The sequence below is a fragment of the Sus scrofa genome, chromosome 3, assembly GCF_054392235.1.
Source record: "Sus scrofa isolate SSC_HxYL_T2T_F1_AM1 chromosome 3, Sscrofa_HxYL_maternal_Yorkshire_Landrace_v2.0, whole genome shotgun sequence".
NCBI classification, from domain to species: domain Eukaryota; kingdom Metazoa; phylum Chordata; class Mammalia; order Artiodactyla; family Suidae; genus Sus; species Sus scrofa.
In genome coordinates, this window is record NC_139385.1 from 65,582,051 (window position 1) to 65,603,419 (window position 21,369).

The 21,369-nt window shown below is 45.1% G+C and overlaps 1 protein-coding gene across 32 annotated transcripts in view; it reads right to left on the reverse strand.

The window, feature by feature from the left end:
• PDCL3 (phosducin like 3) overlaps positions 1-19,713 on the reverse strand; it is a 185,631-nt gene extending 165,918 nt beyond the window's left edge. For 30 of the 32 annotated variants that reach the window (XR_014841404.1, XR_014841401.1, XR_014841403.1 and 27 more), the window contains exons 1-6: positions 19,654-19,713; positions 17,349-17,478; positions 14,005-14,095; positions 13,689-13,832; positions 12,637-12,845; positions 9,720-9,875 (exon numbers count right to left, since the gene is read on the reverse strand). Coding sequence is in view for 2 of the 32 variants with exons in the window: in XM_085018656.1 (XP_084874782.1) it covers positions 9,733-9,875; positions 12,637-12,845; positions 13,689-13,832; positions 14,005-14,095; positions 17,349-17,478; positions 19,654-19,659 (723 nt within the window). In the remaining 30 variants the exon portion in view is untranslated. Of the gene's footprint in view, positions 1-1,798; positions 6,512-8,581; positions 9,876-12,636; positions 12,846-13,688; positions 13,833-14,004; positions 14,096-17,348; positions 17,479-19,653 lie in introns of those variants that run through there. The other 2 variants (XM_085018656.1, XM_003124899.7) reach the window with 2 other exon arrangements.
• Positions 19,714-21,369: the final 1,656 nt, after the last annotated feature.

Sequence of the window (21,369 nt, forward strand, 5' to 3'; positions counted from 1 at the left end):
TTTGGAACTCAAAGTCAGTCAGGGGGCTAACAGGGGAATGACAGAGCTATCCTGACTTTGATTTAGTTACTGCAGTGACAGTGTATCCAGTCCAATCCAGCTTGCCACTGTGTGTGTGTGTGTGTGTTACACTATTTCATTTGGGGATCTTAAATCCAAGGCATAGAACAAACTATTGCAGTTTTTTTATTCATTTCTGTAACATTTACAAAATGGCAAAAGATTCTGTTAATAATCCAACTTTTTATTTACAACTTTTTATTAACTATCTGAGGTCACAGTACATCCAGCAATAGCTATTGGCCAGGGAGCTACAGGGATCAGGTTGTTTTGCCTGCCACCTTCTGGTAGGATCAAGGAAGTGCCAGCATCAAAACCAGCAGAACAAGGCAAGACATTTAGGATTATCTTAACTAATTTATTTTGCTTCTGTTTTCTTTTTTATGTATATGCAAGAGTGATACATGACAAAAATCTATGTTTGAATATGTCTATGCAAGTGTCTTAAACATATAAAGTAGAACAAACTTCCAGGCAAGCTCAGACTGGCATTGACCCTCCAGCATTCCACCTAAAAGGCACACACAGCATGTCTGGCCAGGTCCCTCCTCCAGGCACATACACCTACTTGGCCTTTGTGCAGCTGCAGCCCAGAAGTGCATGAGAACTAACTCCCTGGGGAGCAGCCTTCAAGCAGTGGGGGCCAGGACTGGGAGGTAAATGACCAGCCCCCCTCTGTGGATGGACAGCGTTGTGTGCCTCTTAGAGGGCTCTACAGGAAGACTTCCCACTGCCACAGCACTGACCGCAGCTTCTCACCCTCATGCTGGCCTTTCCTCTCTCCTGCCTCCAGAGCTGCTCACTCTGCACCCAAGCCCTTGCCTTGGACTCTGCCCCTGGGCAGACCCGAACTCAGACCTGTGCCCTTCAATGCTACCACTTTACCACAGACAACAAGAAACAAGCACCACCTTTCTTACTTTAGTTACAATTTTGGCTTAGATGTGATTCATGAACCATCACTTTGAGTCTTTTTAGGGCTGCACTTGTGGCATCTGGAAGTTCCCAGGCTAGGGGTTGAATTGGAGCTCCAGCTGCCAGCCACAGCCATAGCCACAGCTACAAGGGATCCGAGCCTCATCTGTGACCTACACCACAGCCCATGGCAATGCTGGATCCTAAACCCACTGGGCAAGGCCAGGGATTGAACCAGCATCCTTATGGATACCAGTCGGGTTTGTTACCACTGAGCTACAATGGGAATTTCTGCACCACATTTTTTAAAAATTGCCTTTATTTTTTAGTATAGTATTAGATTTGCAGAAAAATTACAATAGTAGAGAGAGTACCCAAATGCCCTGCACCCTATTCCTCTATTTTATTACATCTTAAATTCATAGGAAACACTTTTTACAGTTAGTGAATCAATGCTGATACATAATTATTAACTCAAGTCCATACTTTAGCCAGAAGTCTTCTGTTCTTCTGTTTCAGAATTGCATCAGGACACACTACATTAAGTAGTCACACCTCTTGGGGGGGGACAGGGTGTCAGTTTCTCAGATTTCCCTTTTTATTTTTTTAATTTTTTTTGACTCCTCCTGTCTTTTATTAAATAGCAAAGTGTTAGCCACAATCAAACTTTAAACCAATACACTTAATTAAAAAATAAATGTTACAATCATATGTTAACATTTTAAACAAATTTGTATAACTTCCTTAAAATGCATATTTTTAATAATTTGACTGTTGCTTTGTAGAAACAAAAGCAATAAAAGTTCATTAGCCCAAATATCTATTTTATTTTTTATAATGATTTTTATTTTTTCCATTATAGCTGTCTTACAGTGTTCTGACAATTTTCCACTGCACAGTGAGGCGACCCAGTCACACATACATATATATATTCTTTTTTCTCACATTATCATGCTCCATCATAAGTGACCAGACATAGTTTCTGTGCTATTCAGCAGTATCCCACTGCTTATCCATTCCAAAGTCAATAGTTTGCATCTACTAACCCCAATTTCCCAGTCCATCCCACTCCCTCCCCCTTCCCCTTGGCAACCAATTTGTTCTCCACGTCCATGATTTTCTTTTCTGTTGAAAGGTCCATTTGTACCATATATTAGATTCCAGATAGAAGTGATATCATATGGTATTTGTCTTTTTCTGACTTACTTCACTCAGGATGAGTCTCTAGTTCCATCCATGTTGCTGCAAATGGCATTATTTTGTTCTTTTTTATGGCTGAGTAGTATTCCATTGTGTATATATACCACATCTTCTCAATCTGTTCATCTGTCAATGGATGTTTAGGTTGTTTCCATGTCTGGGCTATTGTGAATAGTGCTGCAATGAACATGCATGTATATGTGTCTTTTTCAAAGAAAGTTTTGTCTGGATACATGCCCAAGAGTGGGATTGCTGGGTCATATGGTAGTCAGATTTCCCTTGTTTTTAGTAACCTTGACAGGTCTGAGGCATTCTGGTCAGTTGTTTTATAGATGGTCCCTCATTTGAGACTCGTCAGATGTTTGTGCACAGTTATGGGTTTGGGAAAGACTACAGAGTTTACTTTGTATAATTTTCATCCCATCATATCCAGGGGCCATACCAACAACATGCCTTATCACTGGTGACCTTGACCTTGGTTACCTGGCTGATAGAGCTCACCAGCTTTCTGCATTGGAAAGCTTCTCCTTGCTCCTTCCACACTGCATACCTGCAAGGAAGCCACTATGCACAAGTCATGAAAAGTGGAATATCGTATGTGCAGAATATCTACATAAATTATTCATACTTCTGTGAGGGAGATGGCCTCTTCTCCTGCACTTGTTAATCTATGCCATCACCTGCCAGTATGGATTCATGGATACTCTATACTTAGGACTGGAATCCAATATTGATTCTGTTGTTCAAAACTGTTCAGCCATTAGGAAATCCTTCAGCGACTTCCTGCACCTCTTCAACACATTCCTATTATTGTGGTTTTCTGATTTTTTGTTTGTTTGCTTTTTAGGGCCACACCTGCGGCATATGGAGGTTCCCAGGCTAGGGATTGAATCGGAGCTGTAGCCACTGGCCTACATCACAGCCACAGCAACACCAGACCCAAGCCACCTCTGTGACCTACACTGCAGCTCACGGCAACGCCTGATCCTTAACCCACTGAGCAAGGCCAGGGATCAAACCCATGTCCTTATGTATACTAGTTGGGTTCATCACTGCTGAGCCACAATAGGAACTCCTTGGTTTGGGGGTTTGTTTTGAAACCATCCTTCTCTACTTTCTGGCATTAAAAGATGATTCAGGCTGATCTTGTCTATTTCCTGCTCCAGCTTAGAACCAGCCACTTCTCTAAAGAGCTCTAGTTCCTTTCTTAGGGAATGGTAGGTGTGGTCTTTGCTACAGTGCTTTTAAGCCCTCTCAACTGAGAGAACAAGGAAATGTATTTACCAGTCTATGTATTTGCACTACTGAAATATGTAACCACCTGTGTGGTTAAACTAAACACAAGTTCATCCTCCCTCTTTAATCCATGACACCTGGATCACTCAGGCTCCCCCTACCCCACCAGCTTATCCACAACCTCACCCTCTCAGAATAAGAAACCTGGCTCCCACCATCTGCTAGCCATTATTTTAACTGTTTAGTATACTGGAGCAGCATCTGAATTGTTAAAACGTGATAAATTATCAACATGAGAAATTATCATGTATACTAATGTGAGACATTACCAACCAGAGTTACAGTGCCTTTTGTTTTCATCTTACAAATGCCACTCATTTCTAAGGTTACTTAGATTAGCACCTTTACCCAAACCCCTTCTGAGAAGTCTTTTCAGAGATGTGTGGTACAGTTAATTGTTTTGTCACATTCTGTATTCCATCCATGTATCCCAACTCCTTAGGTGATTTTTTAAAACTGGCATACACTGAGATTCACTCTTTGTGCTGTAAAGTCCTGCAGGTATTGACCAAATGCATATTGTCATACCTCTCTCTGCCACTACTGTTTCATTCAGAACTGTTTCAGTCCTAAAAACCCTGTGTGCTTTACCTGTTCAACTCTCCCACACTCCCCCTTGAACCCTCTGCTCTTTTTAGCATCTCTGTAGCTTTGCCATCTCCAGAATGTCCTATAATTAGAATAGACACATTTTTCAGGCTGGCTTATTTCACTCTGCATCCATACTTTCCATGGCTTGGTAGCTCATTTCTTTTTATCGCTGAATGACATTCCATTGCATCAAATTACAATTTGTTTATACATTGATAAGACATTGTAGTTATTTGGGTTTTGGTCTTCATGAACAAAGATGCTATAAATGTTTATGTACAAGTTTCTGGGTGGATCTAAGTTCCAAATAAGTTAGGTAAATACCTAGGATCATGACTGAAGGGCCACATGGTAAAAGCATAAGAGTGTCACCCATTTATCATGCTTTGTTTAGATGTATTTGTAGCATCATATTTTGGACTATGGTTCTGCCCTTTGTTTCTCTTTAATCTTCAATCTAGTCCTTTACTGAATTAACTAAGCATCCCTAGACACAGTTTTTAAAACTATATACTTTTGTCTTTTACTGTTTCTTGAATAAGGTATTTTTAACTACATCCTTGACAACCTCTTAAATACTTTTTAAGGGTTCATGAACATTTAAGCCCCAATTAGGTCCCCTTTGACTTGTGTGCTGTTTTGTCCTATTTTTCAGTTCTATTTCATCTTAATGCCATAAATAGGACATTATTCATATTATTTTGTCAAGTCAACATTCATTCCCCGTAAGTTTTCCCCATAAATTTTTTGGTCACTATGCTTTTTTGAATCTCAGAGCTTTCATCAGTGTCTTTCTGCACAGAGCAAATCCTCTAAATTTCCTTCAGTGAGAGCCTTTTGATGGTAATTGTACTCATTCCACATCTCAGAAATGTCTCTTATCCTCATTCCTAAAATTGAGCTTCACTGGGTATTAACAATCCTTGTTTCATGGTTTTGTTCTGTCAGTGTTTCTTCTTGGCCCATAGACACTCTGACAGCGTTCTGCTTTCACTGCTGCTCCTGAGAAAGCAGTGAGCCTTACCACATCGTAGGTCATCTGACTGTTCTCGGTGCATTTACTGATTTCTCCAGTACTCTGCAGTCTGACTCCCTATCTATGGTGTGGACTGACTTCACTTAACACACTTCAAATACGGACAGCTTTGTGAATCTGAGTGCTGATCTGTTCTGGAAAACCTCCCTTCATCTTTCCAAATATCACCCATTCCCAAGACTCTCCTTTGACATGCTTGACCTCCTCAGTCTCCCTTCCTCCATATCTCTTCATGTACTCTTCTCTTTGCATCTACTTGTTACTCTGTGCTCCCTGCAAGGTAATGATTTAGTTATACTTTCCAGGTTTTTTTCCATTTTTTTTAAATAAGGGATTTATATAGCAATTCTTGTTCTTGACACTTTTTATTTACATGTATTAAAGGTACTCGTGTTTTTGTCTTGAATAGTGCACTAAATCTCTGCAGTATGGCTGCACCATTTTCTGCCAGCTGTCATTCAGAATGCCCTATCACAGGTGTCCTGGATTTGTGGGTTTGTGATTTGTGACTCTGAGCTCACATCCCTGTGGAGTGTTCAAAGGCTAAATTAAAGCTGCAATCTTCTTGCATGGATGGCCAGTGGCTTCGGCCCTGAGCCCAGGGGCACTACCAACTTAGGACCTTCTTTAAGAACTTGACCTGAGAGTTTCAGACCACCTGTAGCACGAGAATTCACACCCATATGAGGGAAGGCTTAGGGATGCCTGTGTCCTCTTCCCTTCCAACCAGGGCCAGGTTCTTGCAAGATGGAAAGTGGTCTTTTGGGATTCCAGCTGTCTGCATGGGGGTCGCCCTGCAGGAGTTCACCAGGCTTACCTCCTGCCACCTGTCCCCAAGTCCTTTATCGGCATCATGAAGATGTGGGACATGCCCCAGCGGGTGAACAGGCTGAGGGTCACTGATATTGCTGCAGTCCCGCTTTCACTTCGTTTTCAGCCTCAGAGGATGAATTCCTTTCTAGACAGCTCAGCGGCACATTTAAGAAAATTCAAAAAAGGTTTCATCCGCCACTCTAGAGTTATCATCAGGAGGGCTGTTCAGTGTATGTGGTCCTTCCCACGGTGGAACTGGAAGCTCTGGCCTGATTCACAAAGTCACTGACAGGCAATGACAATGACAGAGAGGCAGGGAATAGACCCAGCTCTGTTCTGTTGAGCAACTTGCTAGTGGGGAGTCGAAAGCTTAAAACAGTTGTGGTTCTGACTGCTGATGGGCAGGGGGCTTTAATGGGAGATGCAAACGCTGCTTTGAAGAGCAAGATGAAGTTCCTTCTCTCCTGGTAACACAAGTCCAGAGAGGACAGCCAAAAGCTGGGTTCAGCGGCTCCACAGCATCGTCAGGAACATCACTGTCACTGGTTTGGCTCTCTAGGCACACCCTTCGACCCAGGCAGGCTGTACTCGCAGCTGCACCTTGGTCAGAAGGCAGAGGGGGTCAAACTCAAAAGGGCCCTTGCCAGTTGTCTGTCCCTCTTAAGAAGGCTGCCCAGAACTCCCAGCCAGCATCTGCCCACCTCCCTCTGGCAAGTCGGAGCCCTGAGGAGGCTGGGAGTTTAATCCTTCAGCTGGTCCCCTTGCTCTGAGCAGAGCTGGACTGTCCTGGTCCTTGGCAGGGAGCAGCAGTCTCCACCCCTGGGCCCGAACACAACTGTGTGAGGCCCCTCACCAAAGGAGATGAAATAAGGTGATGATTTACTGGAGTAAAGTCCTAAAGAATGTGGGAGAGAACGAGGTCAGAGGTACAGAGGGTCGGCTTAGGCATGGAGAGGACACCCAGCTCCATGGAGACTGAATGCACAGAAGAGGACAAGGCCCCTGCAGGTCTGGGTAGTGAGATGGGACCCAGGGAACTCCTGCTGGAGTCACCCGGTAGGGGCAGTGTGTGGAGGGTGGAAGCCCAGAACATCGACTGTGTGAACATAAACATCAAGAATGTGTGTTGCAATCCACCTGTTAAAAGGTGTTTGTTTATGAGTAACAGCTGGTTTCCACAAGCAGGACAAAAATCACCTTCAAAGGAAGATGTTTCTGAAGTAGGTGACACAGTCACAAGACATTTGGCTTATTATGTAAGCAAACTGAATTTAAAGCTGAAGTGATAAATGATGAAACACTGAGGCACTAGGGGCAGAGGACGGCACTCTCAGCAGCCTCTTGCTCCTCGTGAAGGGCCTGCTGCACATCTCTGAGGCACGTTGGTAAGGAGATGCCCTAGGAAGCGGCTCTGGCTGCAGCCCTGGCATATGGGAACATCAGTCTGGGTTTGCAGTGAGGGAGGTGCACACGCCCTAACTTTATGCACCCCCGCCCCCAACAAAATACAGGAAACAAGGAAGAATCTACTGTATGTGATTATACAGTCGGCCCTCTGGGTCTGCCGATTCTGCATCGGCAGCTCTAACCAACCATGGGCTGAGAACACTCTGCACCTAAGGGCTGGCTGCAGGGGACTCAAGCATCTGAGGACACCGCATGGGCTCCTGGGACACCCCCCACAGATCCTGCAGGGCGACTCCATAGTCTTACTGCATTTCACGTCTCCCAGTCACTTACTATCCCAACTGTCTGGCCCATTTCTCACCAGTCCCTGAAGAAAGGGTCACCCAGCACCCGCATGACCTGCAGCCCCACAACCCTTTCCTCTGCACACCAAAAGACACACTCTCCAGATCTTTCTTGCCCGTTTTCTCTGGTCACTGTGGGCTTCTGCTGTGGCATGAGAACTCAGTATCTCAGGGCCAAGTGGTGTTACCTCTGTCACAATGCAAATGCTCCAAATGAAACAGAGAGAAGTTAATGGTAAGTAATACAGAGAAGTCTCCCAGAGTCAACCAACCTGTAGAAACTTGCAGGTCAAGGTCAAAATCACAGCACTAATTTTAGGACAGAGATGCTGCTCTATCTCTCTTTTAAGATCAAGTTCAGTCCACATGACTATACAGGCTGCTGGGGTCTGGGAGCCTGTGGCCAGGCAGGGCTCATGAACCAAGTCCATAGACACCTGAGCTTTTGAGGTCAAACCAAGTACCCTGGTCTGACCTAGAGCTATGATTTCACAGTAACACAGATCAAATCGGCAAGGTGGAGAGGAAGTGACATCCTGCGTGGGCTCCGCAATAGAATGAAGCCTGCCACTATCCCCTGGATGCAGCCCCCACCATGCTCAGGCAGGCCTCTCCCTGGTGGGGGGGGGGGTGGGGGTAGGGGCTGCTCTCTGCAGCTCTAGGCAAAGCCAGCAGCAGCAGCCATGCCTTGCTCCACCGAGTTTCACCCTAACGTAAGCCGACAACAGAAAATGCGAAGGCAGCTCTCCCACAACCCAGGGGACCAGCAGACAAACAAGAAAACTGACCAAGCTTCCTTCAACCCTGCAGTTAAAATTTCATGAGAAACCTTTCGAGGTAGACTGTGACACAGAGTGTGTTTTTATCAGCAGGGCTGGCTCTCATGTGTAGAAAAACAAAGTCACGACACAGACACTTCTGACAGATAAAATGGGTCACAGCTGCTTGTTATTCTTGGAATTATGGCAAAAATAAATTACAATCATCTGAAGGAACTCCGTGCAGATTTTTAAGGTTCCAGCCAGCACTGATGACTGCGTCCTTCAACACAAGTATCAGGGAATAAAAGTTCCCCTAATTATTCTGTTAATGTCAACTAGACAAGAAGTGATAAAAGCGGAGAAGACTCTGGCTCAGAAAACATCTTGCTATGTTTTTTACTGACTGACTGAGATACAGTTTATTGACCTGCGGGCTTATACCTATTTATTTCCAAAAAAGAATTTCAGGTGGCTTTTTATAGTCATTGAAGTCAGCTAACATCTCAATATCCTGACAAAAAAAATCATTTTAACCAGGAAAAATATTTTCCCCCAAATGGCAGTAAGTTTGAATCTTTTAGCTAGTGCTTTGATGAGACACTATTTGTTTCACAAAAATTATTGACTACTTCTTCTAAATAGTATAAATACTAAAATTTCTTCCTATCAATCATTCCTTTCTTTTTTCTTTTTTCTGGCCACCCCATGGCACGTGGAGTTTCCCAGCCAGGGATCAGATCTGAGCCACAGCTGTGACCTATGCTGCACCTGAGGCAACACCGGATCCTTAACCCACTGTACCGGACCAGGGATCGAACTAGTGTCTCAGCTCTCCCAAGATGCTGCCAATCCCACTAGGCCACAGCAGAAACTCCAATCATCCCTTTTACTTGAGTTAATAATCCTTGCTACTTTTATAAAAAATTTAAAAAATATATACAAATTCAAAGCTTAGTTTGCAATTGTTCCACTGTGCAATTTATTCTATTATTTTAAAAAAAAACTTCATATTTCTCTTTTTATACTTACATGGGAACAAATACTGAAGTTTTACAGCTCACTTAAAATATAAGTGAGGAACAACATTGACACCTGCCAGACCAATAGCTGTTTTTTTTTAAAGGAAATATTACTAATTTAAAAAGAGAGTTCCAAAAAGTTTAATAGGATTCCTGGCAATGATTCTTTCTGAAACATAATTATAAAAGGCTAAAAGCCAAAATATAAATTCCTACTAGTTTTCCCTTTTAAAAAAATTCAGATGATCTGTCCTATCAAGAAAGTTCAGCGAGTTACCAGGGCCGCAGCCTTAGTCATCATCAGAATCGCTGTCCCTCCTGGCAGGCCCGGAACCACGCACCGAGGAAAGCAGCATGTCTTCTATGGGTTTCTTAGGGTTCTCCTCCAGGCTCGTCTTGATCGCTCCAGACTCGGACAGTTTCCACTCCAACTCTGCCAGACAGAAAGAGCAAATGGCTTAACACACGGTCTGCCCAGGGCCCTCTCCCTCGGGCCCATCAAGCCAGTATTCTTCTAAGCAGACAGTACCATCATCAACATCTGAAGACAATTTAATTCGTGGGCCATAATCATAAGACGCCTGGAAGAAAGGGGGAAATCAGACCCTTAAGAAGGAAAACAAAAATACCTTCAAACACGTTTTCAGAAGATAAGATCAAATGAGATGTTACCTACATCTGAACCTACATGATAACTAAACTAGAAGACGAAGACAAAACCGATCTTCTAAGGACATGCACGATTTCCGAGGAAAGAAATCAGCATGAAACATGTGAAGGAAATATTTTTCACAGCCCTGCAATCTAATCAGTAAAACTAATTTTATTTTTCACAGTCCTACAATCTAATCAGCACACCTAATTTTAGTTAACAAAAGGAAATTCCTTTTTTTTTTTTCCTTTTGTCTTTCTAGGGCCTCACCTGTGGGCATATGGAGGTTCTCAGGCTAGGGACTGAATGGGAGCTGCAGCCGACGGCCTACGCCAGAGCCGCAGCCATGTGGAATGCAAGACATGGTCAGCAACCTACACCACAGCTCAGGGCAACATCAAACCCTTAACCCACTGAGTGAGGCCACAAGAGATTGGACCTGCATCCTCATAGATACTAGTCGTGTTTGTTAGCTGAGCCATGATGGGAACTCCAAAAGGAAATTCTTGAACCTCATATCCAATACCTCAACCTGCTCAAGTCAAAGGCTCAATGAGGATGACATCCTGGAACTGATACATTTGTTTCAAGGACTAAGAATTTTTTTTTAATGTCAGAAAATAATCAGAGACTAAAGGCTTAGTTCCTATATTTTACGCTCTTATAGTCAGTGAAATGTCACATGGGTGTGAAATCTTGTGAGACAAAATCAGGTGACATGTTTTCCAATGCAGAGAAGACTGAGGGGCTGTATGAGAGAGTCCACAAGAAACAGCCCAGTTTAAATTGAAGCTCTACTAATTAGGAAACTTCTGCTAAAATGTGAAAGCCAATTTTACTGAAGCCATATTAATTCAAGGTGCTCCATAGAGATGAATAACACCGGTATTTTCAGTGCAAGGTCCTTTGGTCCAATGTTATAAAAACAACAAATTTAAAAAAAAATTCTTAAGATTTCTGATTTTTAGGAATATATTTAGATCCACATGCATACATAGGTGTAAGTGAATGTATTTAATGTTATTCATTTATATGCAATAATCATTCTTTTATAAGTTCACTCACACTCAAAGGAGACTCCTTCTAAAAATAAAGACTATAATGACTACTGTACACCTACCTCTCTCCCCTCACGGTATGTGCAAAGACCAAAACAAGAGGTAGGCACATACTTAGTTTGAAATGCCATTTGCCTCTGAGCATTGGAATAATGCATAACTGATGTAATATATATGTGGGTCTATGTATGTATGTATGTATATGTTTAAACTTAACCCAGTTTAATACATCACATAAAGTTATATAAAGCAGTAAATAAAGTTATACATTAACACGTATTTTTAAAGACTATGAACTAAAGCATAGTTGGACATATCATTGCACTAAAGAGATAAAGAATGCGACTTAGGAGGCCCGCAGGCCTCTGCTTCTCTTGTTCATGTTATGTGTACATATGTTTTAACACCTTTTTATGTAACAGGTAGAAAAAGAAAAAAAAGAAGAAGAAGACATACCTTTTAGGAGGTAAGAGGCAGAATTCCATAAATTTGATTTGTTTTGTTTTGTTTTGTTTTTGGCCGTGGCATGCACAAGTTCCTGGGCCAGGGACGGAACCCAAGCCACAACAGTGACAACACCAGATCCTTAACTGCTAGGCCACCAAGAAACTCTGGAAATAAACTTTAATTTAAAAGATACTATTCAACTCAAGATATTTCTACAAAGGTTTTTATATGTGTGTGTTTGTATAAGCATCTGTCACTAATATGTTCATGTGAATTAAACAGAAATGGGAGTTTCTGTTGTGGCTCAGCAGTAACAAACTCAACTAGAATTCATGAGAATATGGGTTTGATCCCTGGCCTTGCTCAGTGGGTTAAGGATCCAGCATTACTATGAGCTGCAGTGTAGGTCGCAGACAGGGCTCAGATCTGGCATTGCTGTGGCTGTAGCTGGCCACTTCAGCTCCAATTCGACCCCTAGCCTGGGAACTTTCACATGCTGCTTTAGGTGTGGCCCTAAAAAGGAAAAAAAAACAAAAACAAAAACAACCAAAAAAAACCCAAGAAATGAATGGAGATCCTGTGTGGCTTGGCGGATTAAAGAACCACGGTTGCCACTGAAGTGGCTAGGGTCACTGCTGTGGCACAGGTTTGACCCCCAGCCTGGGAACTTCCATATGCAATGAATGCAGCCAAGAAAACAAAACAAAACAAAAGTCAAGAAATGAATGATGTGATCTTGAGCTACGACTAAGAAACATCTTCAACAATAGGGACAAGTAAAATATGTCATAAACACATGTATTTTAAAGTCCATGGTGCCCCCTGTTAATGAAGAATTATTAGAGCCCAGATGTAACTGCCCCCCAGTGACTCAGCTGAGATGAGATGAAATGTGCTTCTTCCCTTTTGATAACCACTCACACAGTAGCAAAGATGAAGCTGATAAGTCCTAAGCTAACGTGTATCTAAGAAACAGATGCTCTCATCAGCAAAGGCATCTCCTCGCCATCTCTCGCATGCACTGCAGAGGTCCTTACCATCCATGGTCAGGTTCATGCCACCAAACACCAGCGGTCCAATAAACTGAGCCTTGATATCACCTTCCAGGTAAACAAATATTGTAGGCAGATTCCTATCAGGATAATTGGGTATGCAGGTTGTGGAAATGGCTTTGATAAATTTGACATCAGGAAACTTCCTGGCCAGCCCACTGAAGTGCTGATTTATCAGGGCACAGAGGGGAATCCTATAAAATAGAGAGGCAACTGTGATTCTGCATTTGTACGGAATAAAGCTCACCTACCCTGCTGCCCCACATAAAACCTCATCATGATCTAGCAACTGACTCTGCTGAACCAAGACGAACTAACATTCTTTTTAGAAACAGACTGGGTCACCTTTCTGTACAGTAGAAAATTGACAGAACATTATAAACCAGCTATAATGGAAAAAAATAAAAATCACTTCAAAGTAAAAAAATAAAAACCATCTAATATTTTCAGGCAAGGTTCTTAAAGTCCAACTTAATTTGGCCGAACAATAAGTCAGAAAAACAGCTCCAATGTGAAAGATAATTGTTTTTCTCTTCTATATGAGAGGACATTCAAGATTTATAATGTGTGATTCAGGAAGTGTTTCTGGCTCGAAAGAAACTCCTACACGAGCACCAGACTATACAGGATGAGAGGAGACCTGAAGGTGAGAGATGCTGCATTACTGCGATGGACAATTATCACACAGGTCACCCTTGCCATCTACCAGGTGATTCACTGCACAGAATCGTGAAATGCCAGTTTCTCTAGAGGGATAAAGGAGGAATTCAATCACAGTTTAAAAAAAAAAAAAAAAAAAAAGCATCTCTCCTGTTATACTGTAAAAAAGATATTCACCTTCGTCACACATATTAATTGGAAAGTCTTAAAACAAAAATTAGGCAATTAGGCAGTAGGGTTTGGGCAAACCAACAACATAAACACATAAAACACTAGTAAGGAAAAAAAAAAAAAAAATCCCCCTATGCAGAATAAGCCTGAGATCTTCAAGATGTACATTTAAATGAACACTTAAAGAAGTCATAAGATCAGCTCACCCTTGTTTGTAAAGGTGCAAAATGACCCACAAGCCCTCACCAGCTTTGGTAACTTCTTGAACATAATCCTTTCCTGAGATTTCCAAAACCTCTCCAAATTTGTTCTTCATTTGGGTGGCTTTCCACTCAGCCAGTCTCTGCTGCCTGCACATCGGGAGGAAGAGAGAGACATCTTACACGCTTACATATACACACACAGAGCAACCTTTGTCAAGGTCCAACTTGACTGATTTATTTGCCAGGTTTATTAATGTTTCAAAGGCACACATTTCAGTGCCACACAAAACGCCAAGCAGTCCCTCTCAGCGGCTCTAACCTGTACATTTCGATAGCACGTTCGTCTTCCTCATTAAATTCGTCTTCATTATCCTCCAGTTCTTCCAAAGTCATGTCTTCATATGTTTTCACTGAATACCATTGCGTTGGCAAAAAAAAAAAAAAAAAAAAAGAATCAGAAGATGAACAAGCATGCATTCTGGTTTCTTCCCCTTCTCTTTTCTCCTAAAGAAGTGCAGGCAACACCCAAAGACCTCCAGCCTGCCGAAACCAAAATAAAAAGTACTCAAGGTATGGAGTTCCCGTCGTGGCTCAGTGGTTAATGAATCCGACTAGGAACCATGAGGTTGCAGGTTTGATCCCTGCCCCTGCTCAGTGGGTTAAGGATCTGGCGTTGCTGTGAGCTGTGGTGTAGGTTGCAGACATGGCTCGGATCCTGCATTGCTGTGGCTCTGGAGTAGGCCGGTGGCTACAGCTCCAACAGGCCCCTAGCCTGGGAACCTCCATATGCCACAGGAGCGGCCCTAGAAAAGGCAAAAAGACAAAAAAAAAAAAAAAAAGTACTCAAGGTGTTACACTAGTAATAAGAAGTAGAGGGTGTTTTAAAAGATAGAACTGTGCTGATCTCTACAGGCCTGGTCTCTGACATCCACCCAATAACAAAGGCGTGAATGGGAAGCTTCCCTTGTTTATAAAACAAAAGAGTTCTGTCTTCCCGTGCTCACCTGCCTGACCTTCAAGCACAGACATACATGGTCAGACACGACAGTTCTCATGCTCTGGAGAAGTCAGTGCTGCCCCCGCCCCCCAGCACATCTTCCCTAGAGTTAAAGGGATCATCACCCACTCCCTGGCCTTTTCTTGTGAGTGGCAGGCAGCCTTATCTTTTCTTTTAATCAACTGCTATAAAAATCTCTATTTTGGGCGTTCCTACTGTGGTGCAGTGGATTAACCTGCTTGGTCTTTGTGGAGGCACCAGGTTCGATCCCTGCGTGGTACAGTGGGTTAAGAATCAGTACAGTGGGTTAAGAATCTAGCGTTGCTACAGTTGCAGATTCAATCCCTGACCCAGGAATGTCCTTTTGCCACAGGTGTGGCTGGGGTGGGGGGATAATAACCCTATAATCTATATTTTGTTGTTACTGCCATTAACCTTCTTGCTTCTTGACACCAAATCAGGCTTTTGTCCCCCCCACTCCCACCTATCACTACCCACACCTGCTCTCATCAAGGTCCCTTATGACTCTGTGTTCTACACCAACGGGCACACATGACTGGACCTATCAGGGCCTCATCTCCATCTTCCTCAGGCCACCCCTCCTCCCTCAACGGCTGCCCCTCCTTTGGATCCTTTGCTCACTGGACTCCTTTCCTTCTTCTTTTTTTTTTTTTTTAATATATTTTTTCTACTGCATAGCATGGTGACCCAGTTTGTAAGTCAGAAAGAAAAAGACAAATACCATATGATATCAGTTACATCTGAATCTAATATATGGCACAAAGGATCCTTTCCTTCTTAATCTAGACCCACTCCCTCAGTGACTGCAGCTCCCAGCTTTCAACACCACCAATATGCTGACAACTCCCAGAGCCAGGCCTCCGAGGTCCTGTACTTCCCATATTTGAGAAAACAAGCAGTTCACTTACCACCTCTCTCTGCCTTAAAAAAAATGTTAAAGCGATTATGCCCCAAACACAGTTCCCGATCTTCTCTCCAAACCGGCTCCTCCTGAGCCTTCCTCGCCTCATGGATGGTCACGCCGTTCTTCTGGCCACTCAAGCCCAGACCCTCAGTCACCCTTGACTCAGCCGCTCTCCACCACAGCATTGCACTCCCACCATCAAAACACACCTGCCACACTGGTCCAAGCCAACGGTACCACTTGCCAGTGGTTCCACTGCAGCAGCTTCCAGGCTGGTCCTGCCTTGCCCGCCCACCAGCCCACACTCAGGCAACAAAAGGATGGTGCTGTCCACTCGGAGGACACATCCTTCCTCTGTTCAAACCTCCAATGACACCCACCTCATTAGGCATTAAAGCCAACATCCGAACTAGAAGCTATATGGTCCTAAATGGTCTGACCCCTAGTTGTCTCTCTGAACCTCCTCCTACCGTCTTCCAGTACTGCTGGCTTCCTGGCAACTTCTCCAACAAGGTCCATAATGACTTTTCACCTGCTTCTTTCACCTCCTTCAGGTTGACTCAAATGTCACATCCAGTGAGGCCTGCCATGACCTGATGAAGAATTCTGCCCACCCCCTTCCCCCATTTCCTGCCTCATTTCCCACATTTTACATATGAATCACTTGCTGTCTGTCTCTCCTGCTGGAATGTAAGCTCCAAGAGGACCGGGAGTTTTGTCTGGCCCTGCACAGCTAAAGCCCCACCACCTAGAAAGTCACTCAGTAAGCATCCACTGGATAAATGGTTTGTACTAAATCCTTCTCTAAAGTAGCTCTAACATGTCAACGAGGGACAAAAATCCTACCCCTGTGACCAATGGTACTCAAACTTTGGTGTGAATCAGAAACTCTTTGAAGCACTGGTTTAATATGCAGATGCTGGAGTTCCCATCGTGGTGTAGCAGAAATGAATCTGACTAGGAACCATGAGGTTGCCAGTTCGATCCCTGGCCTCGCTCAGTGGGTTAAGGATCCGGCATTGCCGTGAGCTGTGGTGTAGGTCGCAGACGGGCTTGGATCCGATGTTGCTGTGGCTGCGGGGTAGGCCAGCGGCTACAGCTCCAATTCAACCCCTAGCCTGGAACCTCCATATGCCATAGGTGGAGCCCTAAAAAGACAAAAAATAAACAAAATGCAGACTCCTAGGCCATCCTGGGAGACTGAATCAGTAGGGATTGTGTGTTGCTGTTTTTACAAGCACCTCAAGGGATTCTGTTGCAGGTGTTAGAGCTACATGTAAGAAAAGCCCTCTTTTGACCCCATACATAGCAAACATCTCATGCTTCCCCAAATCAAGCTATCTATTTTAATATTCTCAATCAAGCCACAAAGATAATACAGTACAAGCTCAGGAGAACACAAACACTAAACCTTTGAGCAGATTTCCATGACATTCTCCAAATCAGATCCCAGACCAGAAAGCCAAGACTCAGACCTTTTCTTCAGGGTTATCATGTGCTCATCTGACACAAAGAACTATGGAAACGGAGGGAGCTTTTGAAGTCCCCCTAATTCGAAGGCCTAGGAAACTGAAGCCAGATATGTCCCATGTCTCAACAGAGGTTCCAGAGGCAGCGTCCAGGCCAACAGGCCGATCCCTGGTTCCCGACTTGTGCTCAGAGGCTCTTTCTCCCAATGTGGTCAGACGCTTAGCAAGCTGCTTCCTCACCAGACAAAGAAGAAAGAACACGAACAGCTCACCGATGGACTGCTGAAGGGCCTGCTGCTCCTCCTCTTCCGCCTCCTTCTCCAGCTCTGTCAAACTCTCCTTTGAGGGCAAGATGCCCTTTTTCCGTAAGATGTCATTCCACTCAGTGTCTGCGTTGGGGTCCTAGAGCAGGTGGACCAAGGACAGCGTGAGTGCCAGGTCCCCTATGGAGGGCACCATGTTGGGCAAAGGGTCAAATGGGAAAGGTGGTGGGAAGAGGAATTCAAACCAAATTATATCTGAAAAAGTGTCAAAAGACTCACAGCCCCTGTGCCAATCTTCCTGTCCTCCACTCCCCTCACTCACCTCCACCGAAGAGGCAGTCTTGGGGGTAAAAGTCAGGACCTGACATGCAGGCTGGTATCAATGCTGATGTCATGGCTCTGACCTGCTTTTGGTTCAGTATTTTCATTAATGACTCCCGGAGTGATTCAATTGACAGATATTAAGTACCTGCTCTATATAAATTATTGTACGAGGTGGCAGGGAAGCAGGGTGAATGCCAAAGTCACCTATTTTACAGTGGAGAGGAAGAGACAGGCAATGAACAATTAAATATACAAAGAGACAGCTTACAAACTGTGGCAAATGCAATGAGCCCCAGGCTGCTGAGCTAGGGTTACAGGGGCCTGCAGCCCACAGGATGGGTGGTGACAAATTCTCCCAGAAGAGGTGACATTTAACCAGGACTGGAGAGTGCAACTGAATCAGACAGAGGAGTGAGAACCTAGGAAATTCCCTTCCAGGAAGAGGGACCAGCATGTGCAAAGGGCCCAGATGCAGAAACATCGTGCATCTCAAAGTCCGGACTGGCTGTAGGAGAATCAGAGGGAAGGGAGCCTGACTGAATCTTAGCGGCCAAACCTGAGAGGAAGATCTGAGACCCCGTGGAAGAGCTCACAATGGCTAAAGCTTATTGAGTTCTAAGCCCTGGGCCTCTTTGAAGCCCTTTACCTGTATCTACCTAGTTAATCCTCACAAGCTTCAGAGAACCATGGCCTTTGGGAAGACACTGCCAGACTGGAACAAGTCGAATTTACCAGGATCAAAGGTCAGAAACGTCAATGTCAAAGTGGGTGCTCAGCTCCACAACCCAGCTGCCCAAACTCTGGTTTGCATGGGGGGGGGGGGGCAGGAGCCCGGCTTATGGACCTGGTCTGGAATGCAAAACCCAGGAGTTCTGTGCAAAGGGCACCGGCATAACCAGGCTCCAGCCCCAGCTCCTTCTCCTGGGTCTTGCTGAGATATATCAAAAGAAAAACAAACAGAATCCTTTCAAAGGGCGGTCAGGGAAGGCCTCTAAAGAAGTGAAACTTTTAAGCAGGGACCTGAAGGACAGGGAACAAAAAGCAGGCCAGAGAAGCCATGGAGCTTCCTTTCCACCATCTCTGAGTGTCAGGCTGGTAGCAGAGACACTGTTTTTGGAGATGATCACCCCCTTCAGCCCCCAGCCAAATCCATACTAACGCCACTGCCTTTCAGCCACTGAGTAAGGGGTGAGTTCATCAGAATCCATGACCACAGCGAGATCTGGGAGGCAGGAGAATGACCTTTGGAGGAGGGTCTTTCAAAAGTGACAAAATTCAGTTGTCAGACTTTCTCATAAGAGCATCCATGTCCATGGTGTCTTTTTTTTTTTTTTCATTTTCCTTGGGTTTTAGTCAAATTCCACTAGCAAATTCTTCATACCATAAAAGAACAACACCCCAACCCGGGGGATTTGGTTCTATACATTCTTGACGGAAAGTAACTGGGTAGTGGAACCCTCGGGCTGAGCTCTGGAAGCCCCCGGTCCAAAAGGAGCGCACCAGAACCTGGACACCAATGCTGCGGGGAGAGGGTGAAAGCACCCTTCACCCAGCCCTAGATGTACTCAGGAACACGGGTCCCGCCACTGTTACATTTTCGGACTCCCAGGCGGGACCCCTCCAAGGTTCAGCTTCTATCCGCGCAAGGAGTCCTAACACACCTTCCCAGGTGCTGAGATAGGTAACACGGAGGACGTAACTCCGCCAGGTGGTACCCCGGGTGTCTTTCACAGGCCCCAGGTGACCTCAAGGAAAGGCAGCCCCGCAAACGAGATTTGGGGGTGGGACAGACGGGGTGGGGACCCGCGGGACCACGCCCGCCCATCCCACACTGCGCCTGCGCGGGTCTCGTCTCGCGTGGCCTCCCCAGGCCGCGGCGCCCGGTGCTTCCCACAGGCCCAGCCCGGAGAGCCCGCCTCCAGCAGACCCAGCGGGGCCAACGAGTGGCCGTAACCCCCAAACGTCGCCCCCGACCCACCGGCTAACTCACCTGCATCGTCTCAGCTCGCTCAAGCCCTGCCGGCCTCGGCGCCCCCGCCCCTCAGCTCTCTTCCGCGCACGCGCGCAGCCGCCGGCTGGGCCTTCACCCCGCCCCGCAGGAGCCACCGGGGCGGAGCCAGGGAGGAAGAACGCTCTCCTCTGAGCCTGCGCCCGCTCCTCAAGAAACGGGCGCAGAAACTGTGCGCATGTGCGAGGCAGGACACTCCTACTGTCTGCCTCCGAGTACCGGATCCAGTTCCCCGCGCTGCCTTATTAGGGCAGGTCTTCGGCCCCCGAACGGCTGGGTCAGGTGGGGAGATACCCGGTGTGGAGGCGGTTTCTCTGGCTGCGGACCAGATCGGATGGGAGGTCTTGGCCCAGGAACACAAATAGAAATGCGTTTCAGTGATCCAGTATTACATTAACAATAATGCTGGGTTGCCTGGAATTCGTTCACTATCCTTTTAGCGACGACGTTGAGAGCGGATTATATACCAGGCACTATGCTAGGCTCTGTCCATACAGCAGTGCTCACAACAGACAAAAACGGAAAGGCGAAAGTACTTTCACCTGGTTGAGCCCACGCGATCCCTATTTGCAAAAGTGCTTAGCCCTTTCAGGACTGCACAGGAGGCGCTGAGTAGAAATCTGCGCTCTGAGTTGTAAAATACAGGTGCTGGGCCCCAGGCTTCTGTGCATGCAGCACTCTGAATTTGAGTTAAAAAAGCCATACCCCTCGTTGGACACTTAGGGCTGGGTGGCAAAGCGATTTCCCTCCCTGGACACCTGATCTAAGTGGTCGCCTTCTGTCAAGGAAGCAGACACAGATAACATCTGTAGGCTAGTATAGGACGCTAAGCTTTGGCTTCATTAGAACCGCCTGGGAATCTTTTAAAACTGCAGCTACCCTGGGGCTCCATCCCCAAATTAAATCTCTAGTGATGGGACCTGGAACTGATAGGGCCTTAAATATCTCAGGTGTTGCTAATATACACAACCATTGGTATAAAGTGAATCAAATAATTCCTTGAAGGCAAGGAGCTCTGATTTAATCATTTAAAGGATTCTCAATATTACCTAACTCCTTTCTACAAAATTATAGGTCTTCTTAAACATTTGTTTATTCATTTAATTTATCTGGCAGCAAACTGTGAATGAATTTTCCTGGTCTCACCAGAAAAGTCAGGATCAGGCTAGCTTGGAGTGGGTTTGGCCCAGTGCTCATCCACTGGACTAGAGTGGACATGCCTCATTCCAGCCTTAGCTATTTTGGGAGGCCAACACTCATCTCCACCACAGGCTCCCTCTCTCCAGAGGAGATTAACAAGTCAGATGCTCAAAGTCTACTGACTTCTCTGCATAGAAAGGTGAAAGCTGCCTCTCTCACTTTCCTCAAAGATTCCTTCCTCCTGTGCTCCAGTTCCCAGTCCCTCCCACCTCCCCAGAACTTCTGTCACTCATTCCATCACTCTTGGCTCTGGAGAGAATAATTAGGGCTTGGGAAAAAAATTAGAGCTGTAAGAATGGGAAAAGAAAAGAAATTGGGAAAAAAAGATTTCTATTTGTGGATGATATGATAGCATACACAGAAAACCTTGGGAGAATCAACTTTTTTTTTTTTTTTTTTTTAACTTGATTTTTAGGGCCGCACCCAGGGCATATGGAAGTTCCCAGGCTAGGGGTAAAATCAGAGCTACAGATGCCAGCCTACACCACAGCCACGGCA